Here is a 13,213-nt window from a genome sequence, read left to right as displayed (position 1 = left end):
GTCTTTCACATTTGTTTATTTCTCTGACTGTTCCTTTAGCCTCTTTCTCCTTCTTGCTTTTCCCATCAGAGTTTATATATCTCAAGATTCTTCTATTTTTAAAGGAACTTCCCGCAGACCCCGCATTTCCAATCAACCATCACCCTCTCTCCTGCTCTCCACAGGCATAAGTTCCCCACCTCCTGGTGGTAATTCAACCCACCGCAGTCACTTCTGTCCTTCCCACTGCTTGAACCTGCTCATTAAGCTCATCAGCAAACGCCTGTTAAACCCAGTGGACAGTTCTCAGTTCTGATCTTACTGACCTCCCGGCAGCATCTAACACCGGGAAACGCCGCCTCATTCTTCAGTCCTCTCCTTCTTCCCAGGGCTTTTCTTCATACCACCCTCTCGTGCTTTGCTTTGCTTTTCTTCTCTCCTTGCTGACCCCTTCCTTCCAGACTCCTGTAAGGGCTTCTTTTCCTGCATGTGTTCCTCAGGAATTTGGCTCGGGTCACTCCCTTCCGCGTTCCCTCTCCACACCCTCTGGGCAATCTCGCCCAGGCCCAGAGTTTCAATTTCCGTCTGCAGATGATGACTCCTGTATCAATAGCTCTGGTCTCAGCCTCACTTCCGAGTTCCAGACATGCATGTTCACCTGCCGAGTATCTTCTTTGATAGCACACAGCGATGCCTTAAATATAACAAGGCCTAATCAAGCACGCCGTCTCCACCCTCACCTGCCTGCCGACCCTAACAACCGTCCTACTCTGCTCCCACTGTTTTCTTACGGTCCCATCAGTCACCCGGTCCTCCAAACCAGAAACCTGGACACTAGCTTGTTTTTCTCCCTCTCTCCTGTGCCTCTCATCCAGTGAAATCACCAGTCCTCTCAATGCCACGTCCTGAACTCTTCTTGAATTCATTTTTTTTTTTGTCTGCTGCCAATTCCCAAGTTTACGTTAGTATCATCTTTGACCTGAATCACTGCCATTAGCCTAAATCAGGGGTTGGGAAACTACGGCTTGCAAGCCAAATCTGGCTTATCACATTTTTATTGTAAATAAAGTTTTATCAGGACATAGGCATGTCCACTTGTTTACATGTTATCTATATCTGCTTTCAAGCTATAATGGCAGAATGGTGGCAACAGGCCCGTATGGTCTGCAAAACAAAAAGTATTTACTATCTGGTCCTTTACAGAAAAAAAAAAATATGCCAGACTAAATGGTCTCCTTCCCTTCTGCCTTACTCCCCTCCAACTCATCCCTCAAACTACAACCGGAGTGATTTTTCTGAAGTTAATCCACGGCCCTGACTGGTGTGGCTCCGTGGATTGGGAGGTGGATTGGGCGTCTCCCGTTTGATTCCTCGGCAGGGCCCCTGCCTGGGTTACAGGCCAGGTCCCTAGATGGGGGCGTGTGAGAGGCGGCTGATCTGTTTCTCTCACACAGTGATGTTTCTCAGCCTCTCTTTTTCCCTGACTTCTCTCTAAAATTATATAAATAAACTCTTTTAAAAAATAAAGAAATGAACTAAAGTTGATCCATAAATTCCCAAACCCACACAAAGAAATCCCAATAAAAATATAATAGAACTTTAAAAGGAATTCAGTAAGTTGATTCTAAAATTTGTATGGAAATGAAAATGCCTAAAAACAGTCAAGAAATTTTTGAAAAATAAAACTACAGGAAGACTTACCTTACCAAACATACCATAAAGGTGTAGTAACTAAAAAAGTAAAGTAGTGATACAAGAAAAAACAAAGCTATCAATGAAATATACTAGAATGCCAAGAAATGGAGTCTTGTCTATAGGAGAATTTAAAATATGACCAAAAATGGCCTATTCGATAAAGGCAGTTGAGCCAACCGTGCACCTGTTTGGAAAAATACATAAATTTGGATCTCCCCTTCATGCTACAATAAATTCTAAATGTATTAGACAAAAGAAATCTTAAAAATAAAAGTGAGCTTGACTTCCAGCCAAGATGGAGGCATAGCCTCCTTACCTCCTTGCACAAACACAGCAAAAATTACAACTAGGCTACAAAACAAGTATCACCCAGAATCATCAAAAAATTGTGCTGTATAACCAAGTCTGATCATCGAGGAATTAACGTAGTCACATTCATCCAGACGGGCCATGCTACTAACACATGGAGTCAAAGCGGCTCTACCTAATAAAACAGAAACAAACACAAGGAGGCTGCCAAAATGAGGAGACAAAGAAATATGGCCCAAATGAAATAACAGAACAAAACTCCAGGAAAAAAAAAAAAACCAAACAAAATGGAAATAAGCAATCTATCAGATGCAAAGTTCAAAACACTGGTTATTAGGATGCTCAAGGAACTCACTGGGTACTTCAACAACATAAAAACAACCCAGGAAGAAATTAAAATTACACTAAGTGAAATAAAGAAAAATTTACAGGGAACCAGCAATGGAGTGGATAAAGCCGAGAATCAGATCAGTGATTTTACAACACAAGGAAGAAAAAGATGTTCAATCAGAACAGCAAGAAGAAAAAAGAATCCAAAAAAATGATAGCTAAGGAGCCTCTGGGATATCTTCAAACATACCAACATTCGAAATCATAGAGGTGCCAGAAGAAGAAGAGGAGAAAGAACAAGAAATTTAAAACTTATTTGAAAAAATAATGAAAGAAAACTTCCTTCATTTGGTGAAGAAAATAGACATTCAAGTCCAACAAGCACAGAGTCCCAAACAAGATGGACCCAAAGAGGACCACACCAAGATACACCATAATTAAAATACCAAAGGTTAAAGATAAAGAGAGAACCTTAAAAGCAGCAAGAGAAAAGCAGATTATTACCTACAAAGGAATCCCCATAAGACTGTCAGCTGACTTCTCAAAAGAAATGCTGCAGGCTAGGAGGGACTAGCAAGTATTCAAAGTGATGAAAATCAAACACCTACAATTTAGATTACTCTATCCAGCAAATGTATCATTTAGAATTGAAGGGCATGAAGGACAGATAAAGTGCTTCCAAGATAAGGTAAAGCTAAAGAAGTTCATTATCACCAAGCCATTATTACATGAAATGTTAAAGGGAACTATTTAAGAGAAAGTATCCCTGGCTGGTGTGGCTCAGTGGATTGAGTGCTGGCCTGCGAACTGAAAGGTTGCCAGTTTGGTTCCCAGTCAGGGCACATGCCTGGGTTGCAGGCCAGGTCCCCAGTTGGGGGTGTGAGAGAGGCAACCTGTCGACGTCTCTCTAACATGTCACGTTTCTCTCCCTCTCTTTCTCCCTCCCTTCCTCTCTCTCTAAAAATATAAATAAAATCTTAAAGAAAAAGCAGATCAAAGCTATGAACATTAAATGGCAATAAATTCACAACTATCCACAATCTAAAAAAAAAAACACACTAAGCAAACAAGCAGAACAGAAACAGAATCACAGATAAGGGAGAATCATAGATAAGGAGATCATTTGGAGGTTTATCAGTTGGGAGGGAGGAGGGAAGGGGATGGGGAAAATTGGGGAAAAGGTGCAGGGATTAAGAAGTATAAATTGGTAGGTACAAAATAGACAGGGGGATGTTAAAAACAGTATAGGAAATGGAGTAGCCAAAGAGCTTACATGCATGACCCATGGACATGAACTAAGAGGGGTTTACTAAGAGGGGTTTTGCTGGAGGGGACAGGGGGTACCAGGTGGAGGGGGACAAAGAGGGAAAATTGGGTCAACTGTAACAGCATAATCAATAAAATATATTTTAAAAAAGAAAAAACAAAAATTAAATAAAAAATAAAAGTGAAATGCTGGCAGAAATTAGAGAATATATTTTGATCCTTGGAACAGGTAACTCCTAATGTAAGACAAAAGCCACAGAGGGAAAAAAGTGATTAAATCTTGCAACAAAAACATTAAAAATTTCTGCATGCCAAGAAAATAAAAATCACAAAGATAAAAAATGTGATAGAAAATTTAAAATATATAGATAACAGATAAGAATTACAAGATAGGGTGTATTAAAAGACACTTAAAAATCAGTAAGAATTCTTCTTGGAGTGATGAAAATGTTTCAAACTGATTGTGGTGATGGTTGTACAACTCTGAATATTCTAAACACCAGTGAGTTCTATATCTTAAATGGTAAACTGTGTATATATAGTACGTGATTTATGTCTCAATGAAGCTGTTACAAAAAAATAAGATAATAGAGAAATGGGTAAATGGTATACATAAGTAATTCAAAGAAGATATGCATAGAAAAATATGCTCAACATCAGCCATGGAAATGCATAATATAACGTGGTATTATTTTTTGCTTTTCTGCAAAAAAGCATGGATCCTATCCAGCATTGGCAAAGGTGTGTAGAAATACTGTCAAACACTATGGAGGGGAGTGTAAATTGAGGCAATTCTTTTTAGAAGGCAATTTGCAGAATCTACAGTGTAATATGTGGGTACTCTTCAAACCAGCAATTCCGTTTCTAGGTATCTAACCTAGGAAAATACTCCCAGAGATGCAGAGAAATAAGTATAAGGATATTCAGTGAAATATTGATTACAGCAATAAAAAATTTAAAAAACAACCACATTACAGTACATATGGAACACTATGCAGCAGTGGAAAAGAATAAGGTAGTAAATACGTGCTAATATGGAAAGCAGGCACGATGCTAAGAGGCAAGAGGAAGCACAAGAACTCGGTGCCAACTGAGGGTCAGCAATTTAAAAGAGGAATGAACTACTGAACATACACAATATAGATAAAGCTTAAAAACATTTACATGAAATAAGAGAGAGTATACAGAGTATAAATTCTGTAACTCCATTTTTATAAAATCCAAAAATTAATCTATGGTGATAGAAAACACTAAGTGGTTTTGGGAGGATGGACTAGAAAGGGACACAAGGGAACTTTCTGGGAGACTGGAAATGTTCTGTATCTTATTTTAGATAGAGTGACATGGGTCTATACAATTGCTAAAACTCACTGAATTAATCTTAAGATCTGTGTATTTTATTGCATGTTAAATATATATGTCTTATCACAGTATTCTTCCACTTAAAACAGTATAACTCAGTAATGCGTATTTTCGAAATGACCAATTCATGGTATTATGAGATCAGGCATGGTTAAAAAAATCTATTTAAAGTGCAAGAAAGAGACCAATGGTAATAATGTAAAAAGTCCACTGATGTGGTTTCACATCGCCTGTTAAATTTTAGTGCAGTATCAAAGAAAAATATCCACAGTTATTTGAAAAGCTAATTAAAAATACTCCTTCCTTTTCAAACTAAGTATCTGATGTGTGTGGCCAGATTTTCCTTATATACTTCAAACAAAACAGCCTATTGCAACAACTGAATGCAGAAGCAGATAGAATGCAGCTGTCTTTTATTTAGTCAGACACTAATTTGCAAAAATACAAAACAATGCCAGTTTCCTCACTACTTTTTTTTTGTTCTGGAAAATATGGTTATTTCTCATTAAACTTCTATGTATATTAACATGTAATAGGTTTATTTTTTGTTAATTTTAAATACATAAATACTTTTAAATTTATTCTATCATTCCAAAATGGTAAATATGAATCGATATCATATATAAATGAAAGTTCTATGGAAGTCTCAGTAATTTTTAAGAGTATGAAAGGTCCATGCCCTGGCTGGTGAGGCTCAGGGGATTGAGCACTGGATGCAAACCTGAAAGTTGCAGGTTTGATTCCCGGTCAGGGCCCATGACTAGGTTGCAGGCCAGGCCCCCCGTGAGGGGCATGTGAGAGGCAACCATTCGATGTTTCTCTCCCTCTCTTTCTCTCTCCTTTCCTCTATCTCTAAAAATAAATAAATAAAATCTCTAAAAAAAAAGGTCCTGAGATGACAACTGCTGCTCTTGCCATACCAAATTTTTTTTCTGCTCCTAACCAACCCCATGTGATCCTTGTTTCCTAGCCTCTGCATATGCTTTTCTCTCTACTTTGTACACTCTCATCAGTCTGCCCGGCTAACCCCTACTCAACATTCATGCCTTGGTTTAAACATCACTTCCTCCCATCCTGATTGTGCAGAATGGATTAGGTGCCCCTCTCATGTAGCCCCATATTACTCTGCCCTAGCATATAACATAAGCCTACCCTGTGCCCCACTGCTTATTTAATCTCCATTACCCGCTAAATACTTTGGGTACTGGGATCAGATCTCGTTCACAGCCATACCCCCATGGCCTACAGCACTGTCTGGCACATACAAACACTCATAAATATTTATTGTAGAACAAGGTAATGTAATACTCATTACAACCAATGAAGTATTCCCCCACCGCCAAGGGGAGAACGCAAACGCAGTCCCCTACTATCACAAATTATGCAGTCAAGTGTCCCACATTTGGAGAAATCACAGGGGTCAGCACATCCGGAGTACAGTGGGTGAGCCTCGCCCTGGGAAAACCACCTTTGTGATCACGGTATCTCCCCAGCCAGGTAAGTTATGAAATACTATTCTTTTCATGAGAAAACTGAGGCTCAGGGAAGTGATGTGTTCAAACAAATTCACCTAGACAGTGTGAGCTGACAGCTGTACTCCAGGTCTCTGACCTTCAAACCCTCACTCTCTGCGATAGGGCAGTTTACCTGGGAACTAATGGCATACTTCAGGTAGGACAGGATGAGCGGATTGGGGGAAGGTCCAATCATGGCCTGCTCCAGTAGTGCTTCTGCAAGGGGAATAACAAAGTAAGACTGTGTGGTTACAACTTTTCTGGGGTTAGCTCTCTCATCCTTCCTTCCTACTTCACTTGAGACCTGCTAGGTTGAGAATGTCCCAGGTGGCTCCTTTCGGAAAGAATCTCTTCATGTTGACTGCCCACTGGTAGTCACTCCATCGCTCCTTCCAGGCTTGCAAAATGGCTTGCTTCAAGTTCACCACCTTCATGATTTCAGTCTGAGGCGGCGGGGCCGGTGGTGGTCAACTGTGAGGTGGGAAAAATCGAGGATGAGAAGGGGAAGAGGAGATACTAAGAAAAGAACAAGGGAAGGACAGAGTTAAATAGAATGGAGGAGAAGATAGAGGGAGATTTAAGAGACGTTAGAACTGAAAAGGAAAAAAAGGGAAGGCGGGTGGTGAGGATCCAGTTAGGTTCTTCCCTCCTGAACCATCCTTTCTTAAACCAGAGCACGAAAGAAAAGGTTGCCAAAAGGGCTTAATGCGAGTAAAGAGGACAGCAAAGGGTTAAGCCAGTTCTGGTTGCCTAATTCCTCCCTTAGCTCAGGCTCCGTCCCTTAGGCACCACCACCCCAAATCTAGGTGCTCCCGCCCCGCCACTTCCTCCAACTTCCCCAACCGTGAAACTATAATTCCCTCTCTTTCATCCACCAGCTCCCCAAATTAAGCCTACCGGACAATTTACTCCTAGGTCCTAGGTGTCGCCATTTTGGCACTTATCAAAGAGCTACTTTTCTATTGGCTGGGAGTAATGTACAGGAGCCAATGCAGCAAGAGACAGGTCACGCCACGATGTCTTCTGGGAATCGTAGTTCTTCGGACTGAGCTAGCGAGGAAGATGAGCAGTCAGCCCACATTGTTTCTCTCCTTCAGGAAGGACTTTGTAGGAGGTGAGGTATCGAGGGACTCTGGGGGGTGGGCGGGGAGGGCTCTGGTAAATCCGCTCGCGGCCGGGCGTCGCCCAATGACGTCACTGCCGCCGGTCGTTTGAATCCTATTCGCGCACTCCTTCATTACCCGCTAAATAATTAGGCGCAGCGAGGGGATGGCGTTCGTTTAGCAAGGCGTTTCATCTTTACTAGCCTTTTTCTTTTAAAAACAAATTATTTCCTAAACCTCTGGGTCTACCAGGGTTCTTCTCATTTCCATACCTGTGTTCCTGAGGCGACAGTGAGGCTTCGTCAGTTACACACACACATCACCGCTTCACCCACAAATCTGGCGGTCCTCCCAAAATCTGGCCTTGCAGACTGCCTGAATGCTGGGAGACGCAGGAGGCAAGTGAGGAGGAAACGGAGGTTACGGTTATCGAAAATAAAAAAATAATCCGAGAAACTGTCGTAGCCAAGAGGGTCTTAAGGGACATGATGACTGAAGGTAACTCTGTATCCTGGATGTGATCCTGGAACAGAAAAAGCACATGAGGGGAAAACTAAAAAATCGAGTAAGGCATGGACTTTAGTAAATAACAGTGTATCAACATTGGTTCAATTGTAACAATTATAATTGTAACAATGTACTAATACTAATGTAACATGTTAACAACAGGGAAAATTGGATTTGGGGTAGTAGGGGCCCTCTACTATCTTCAAATTTTTTCCTGTATATCTAAAAGTATTCTCTTTAAAAAAAGTTATTAAAAACAATGTGATGTCTCGCTTATCTTATGGAACCATATTGTAAATAATTATGTCCATGGCTTCGGGCATCGGCCCGTTTTTCCCCCTCAGTCAGAAGCCCACAAGCAAATGCTAACCCCTTCTGAGCCAATGTCTGAGTCTCCCTATACTCAGCTCTCAACCTCACCCCGTCCTGTGGACAGGTTGTCCCAAACATTTACAACCAGGGACGAGAGTAAACAGGGAGGCCCCAGGTAGCGTCCTATTTTCAGCTCCCCGTCCCATCCCCTGAGGCGCTTGATATCCTAGTCCAGGAGTCCAAGCTCCACTTTCCCCAACAACCACTCTTTGATCCCCCTTTCAGTGGCAAAATCAGTCCCCAGGGAAATGAATCAGGGAGAGCAGCCCACTCAGGCTTGGGAAGCACATTTGTGGCCTGCAGGACAAGAAATAACCGGATCCTGGGTCTCTGGAACGTAGTCTAAACAGGGAGACAAGGACTCCTGTTCGGCGGGGGAGAGTGCAGCTGGAGGAAGGCCAGATCACGTCCCTTTAAGGGCATCCCTGCTTATCGCCCAGATTCTCCCTCCCAAATGCACCATCCACATCCCCTCCATTCTGCTCCCTTTTGTGCCTGCCCAAGGGGTACCCCTGGGGAACGGTGTTTACACAAAACAGCTGCCAAATATGTGTAGCCAAAGCTTCCAAAGCAGGAAGGAGGGAGAACCCAGACTCCTCACACTTAACCTCCAGCCTCCCCCAAGCCCCCCTCCCGCCTGCCCCCGCCCCACGACATGGCCACAAACCCCGATGCTCTGCAGTCTCTCACGCACCTGGCATCCCTTTCTCTCCCGGGCCCCTCACTCAACCTCAGCAGCCTGCTCCCCTCCTCCCATTCCTTTCCTGTTACTGCAGCCAGAGGCCCCCCACCTTGAGCCATTTCTGGATTCGGCAGCTCCTTTTCCATCCCTCAGAGCCTACACCGCCCCTCTGGGCGAGAAGCTGTCCACTTTGTGACTGCTCCTGACTGAGCTAGTGAGTGTTGGGTCTAGTCCACGTGGAAGTGGGGGATATTTGGGCCCTGAAGACAGTCTCAGCTCAAACCACCTCACTCTGGCAGGAAGGCTGGCAGATCTGGGGTGGGGGCACCCCTTCCCACTTCACAGTAGCAAGGTGGCTTTTGTAGTCGGGCCATCCGCCTCCCCTGTCCCCCTACCTCTCACCAGCAGCCCTTTCTCTAGGCTTGACAGGGTTTCCCCAAGGACTGGACTCCTTCAGTCTGGGACTCCTTCAGCTTCTCTACTTTGTTGTGACTCCTAGTCTGTGAATATCAGAGAGAGCCATCCCATACATCTCCTCTTCTCTCCACCTCACAATAGTTTCCTAGGACCCACCAGCTCTCTTGCTTCCCCACCACAAGGATAATCAAGGGACTCCATGATAATCCTCCCTCGTGTGAGCGAAGGGGCGCTGACATCCCCTTTGGCTGTACAAGGGAAACCCTCTCCTCACACAGTCCCTCTCAAAACCTCCTCTTACTCCACTTTCTTTTGCTGTCTGTTTCTTCACCCTGATGGAGGCTGAGCTCCCACCTCGGCGCTCCCAGGCCTAAACCCCCACCTCTTCCTCTGCTGGCGGTCTGGCCGGGGACGGACGGGGTCTGGCTGGAGAGGAGAGGGGCAGGCAGAAGCCAGCCAGGCAAAGTGGCATGGCGGCACTGGAGTAGCGGCAGAAAAGGAGCTGGGCCAGAATGAGGGCTCAGGGTAGGGTAGGAAGCTGTGAGGAACAAGGCTTGGAGTCACCGAGGGGACAGTGGCGTTCCTTATCTGAGCTAGAAAGAAGCACAAGAAAAAGGGATAAGGGTCTAGGCTCAGAAATACTGGAATACTTGGTAAGCATAGAAGACACAGGGAAACTGAGTCATTCCCCTCCCCTAATGGAATATTTTCTTTTGGAAGCTGGCCTCGGTACCCCCACTATGAGGGGTTAATTGGCAGCAGGTAGATGGGGAAAGAAAGTCCTTCCCACATACCAATACCGCTGGCTCCAAACCAGTTCCCTGCCTCCACTAGTACCGGCCTCAAAATCCCTGCTTTCTATCTGTCTGGGTGGAGGGCATGGGAGAGAGACCAACATGGTGGGCCTAGCTCAGGGCAGCTAGGTACTGGACCCCCCCTCAAGTTCTATGTCTCTATCTTCCCATTGACCCCCAGGAAGTCCAGAAAAAGACCAACCGAAACAGTAAAAAGCAAGAATCTGAAGCATCCTCCGAGTAATTTCCTTTCTCACACCCTGGAGGAGGCCTTCCCTCTCAGAGCAGAGGAGAGAGGCATGGTGACCCCAGGCCTGGGCAGTGGCCGGGCGAGGGCCAGCCTTCCATTCCTTTGCACCACCCCTCCATCCAGGTCCTAAGAGCCATTCTACTCCCTTGGCCTCACACCAGCCTTTAGCTGAAGGGGGAGGGCTGCGGTATGGTAAAGACCCAGACTCAGTGGTGAAGGAAGCTGTCCCCACCCCTCCTCTTCTCTCTCCTGGCAAAGGCAGGAGGAGGGCTGACTGGGAGTGAAACCAGAAGCTGGGAACTTTAGGGGATCCATTACCTGGCACATGCGAAATGCTCAAAATAATTTTTAAAAAATGTATCAAATGAATGAATAAAAAGCAAGAGAAACCCTGAAAGACAACCTGGAGAAGGCATAAGCTTCCTTTTCACTGCTTGTCTGAGCTGTCAAAAGCAGGGCTCAGCCTGGCCTGAGTCCCTTCCCTGGTGCCTGTGTTTGTGACCCATAACCAGGGCACCTGATGGGACAGAGGTGATTGATAGGGGGGCATTAAGCGCCCACTTCACTTTCAGCAGTGCAGTTGTTTGCTAATTTCCCTGTCTCTCACCTCTGCTGCTTGATCTCCAGTTCCCAGAAACCGTCCCCACTTTCTTTCCTTTATGTCCACCATCTCTTTTTAATTGAAAGATCATTAAGGGGGAAGAAACACCTGAATTTTAGGTTCTTTTAGCTGGTGATCTTTCTAGAACTCCCCAAAGTGAGGCTGCATCTGTAGTGTCGCAGGGCGGGGGTCGGGGGGAGGTCCTCTGCTGGACACCTAATCACTTACTGCCACCACCTAAGAGGTTAGGATGAGGTGGGGGAGGGGAATAGCTGAGGCCCAAGCCACAGAGCTCTTCCCAGGGCAGGATGGTAGAGGGCCTATACCCTGTCCCCCCAAATAGCCTGGGGCTTCTTAGCTGGGAAGGAGGATGTTGTATGGGGTCTTGGCTTCACAGCTTTTAGGGGAAGCTCTTCAGAAAGAGATCTGGATCCCTGGTTTCTAGGGGTGGGACCCTCAAGAAATCTTGGGGTGCTTCCTAGCAACAGCCTGGGAGGGAGGGAAGCAAGAAGGAAAAGAGGGAGGGACCTGGGCACAGCTGCTGCCATGGGAGCCCAGAGAACAGGCTGTTCTTGCTGCCTCCATGGCAACCAAAATCTAAGAGGGAGGGGGGTGTCAGGCGTATCCCCCTTGGAGGGTCTCTATCCTTCACCACTTGTGCCCCACCCTCCTGCTCTCCCCCAGGCTCAGCCCTGAAGCAGAGGTGGGGGATGGTAAGAGACAGCTGGGTGGGGTTTCATGGCAAGTAGAGAACAGGAGCTGGGGATGAAATGACTCTGAGAAAAGCTAGATGCTTCAAGAATTGGGGGTAGGGAGGGTGAGGGGGGTGGAAAGGGCAGTGACACAACACAAGGGCAGGGGCTATAAGCCCAGACCTGGGCCAGATCCTGGCATCTGGCAATGTGCCTGCTTTGGAGGCTGCGTGCCCTTCACTTCGACCTTGCCCAGGTCTGTCAGCAGCCCATCTCGGGAGCCAAGGGAAGGGGGAGAGGTAAGGAGAAAATAGGAATGGTGAACTCTCGTCTTTGAGTTCAAGGTACCCCATTCTGCCCGTGACGGGGCGGGGGGCGGGGAAAGGTGGGTCAAGAGGCACTTCATTTCCTATAACTCTGGGTCTAGGATTTCAGAAAGTCTTCCTCGCCCAATATCTTTAAGTCCTTTCATCACAGAGAGATATGATGAGGAAGTCAGAATGGAGGGGAGACAAAACGATGGCACTTCCACCTTCCCCTCTTGATTCTGTCACCCTTCCCTGATCCAGATGACTGCTAGACATCTCCATTGCCTCCTGGTTCTGCCTGATCGATGCAGAGTGTAAACAAGCTCACCTCACAAATGTGTCCCATGCTTTGGGATTCTCTCCCAACTCCTTGGGCAGCCCTGTCCCAAGAGATCATTTCCATACAGGGTAGAGCATGCACCCTGCCCAATGCACACCACAACCTTGCTCCTAAGAGTTCCAGCCAAGCCTGATCACTGAGGAGGTGGCATCGATGTCCGACAGCCACCCTGAGCGCGCCACATGCTGAACACTGCCGTGATTCTACACGATACAGCCTCCTGCCCCACAGTGCAGCTGTTGCATGTCCACTCTGAGCCCAGGCCCAACCCACAGGTTCACTTACTGCATGCTGACTCTGCACACTGCAGCCTCGATTCCCCACTGCAGCTGCCTCTACTGAACACTGCAGGCTCCCTCCACCCCCTGCATACCCCTCATCACCATCTCTCTGCTCTGCAGCCCCTGGGTTTCAGCCCAGCTGCCCTTCTCCTCCCCATGACCCCAGTGGGTCCCAAGACAGGTACCCTCTCCCCCCCCCATGCACTGCAAACCCCAGTGCCCCCTGTAAGAGAAACGGCTGCAACAGAGCTGAGGATGCAGGTGGCTGAGACTGAGATGAGCCAGGGCAGCCCAACTCAGGCTGTTGGTCAGAACCCCACAGTTAGCAAGTGATTTTCTTTTCAGGGTAAACTGGGTGATTAGCAGAACAGCTCTCCTTCACACACACACACCCCCCTCCGAGAGCTGACT

The 13,213-nt window shown here is 46.0% G+C and overlaps 1 protein-coding gene and 1 non-coding gene across 4 annotated transcripts in view; both read right to left on the bottom strand.

Moving 5' to 3' along the window:
* The window catches only part of MED24 (mediator complex subunit 24), a 31,515-nt gene that overhangs the window by 16,710 nt on the left and 1,592 nt on the right, over window positions 1-13,213 (bottom strand). The window contains exons 2-5 of one of the 3 annotated variants that reach the window (XM_054593820.1): window positions 7,831-8,081; window positions 7,353-7,505; window positions 6,760-6,926; window positions 6,589-6,671 (exon numbers count right to left, since the gene is read on the bottom strand). In XM_054593820.1, coding sequence (XP_054449795.1) covers window positions 6,589-6,671; window positions 6,760-6,889 — 213 coding nt within the window. In that variant the 5' untranslated portion in view covers window positions 6,890-6,926; window positions 7,353-7,505; window positions 7,831-8,081. Of the gene's footprint in view, window positions 1-6,588; window positions 6,672-6,759; window positions 6,927-7,352; window positions 7,569-7,830; window positions 8,082-13,213 lie in introns of those variants that run through there. The other 2 variants (XM_054593822.1, XM_054593821.1) reach the window with 2 other exon arrangements.
* On the bottom strand, window positions 6,283-6,446 carry LOC129087095 (U1 spliceosomal RNA). The gene has a single exon (XR_008530878.1). It is a non-coding gene; the product is annotated as a U1 spliceosomal RNA (small nuclear RNA).

The sequence above is a fragment of the Pteronotus mesoamericanus genome, unplaced genomic scaffold (assembly GCF_021234165.1).
Source record: "Pteronotus mesoamericanus isolate MK-2021 breed Mesoamerican mustached bat unplaced genomic scaffold, CSHL_Meso_final scaffold_476, whole genome shotgun sequence".
Taxonomy (NCBI): Eukaryota; Metazoa; Chordata; class Mammalia; order Chiroptera; family Mormoopidae; genus Pteronotus; species Pteronotus mesoamericanus.
Note: the sequence above shows the minus strand (reverse complement) of the source record. Positions and strands in the feature narration are given on the sequence as shown.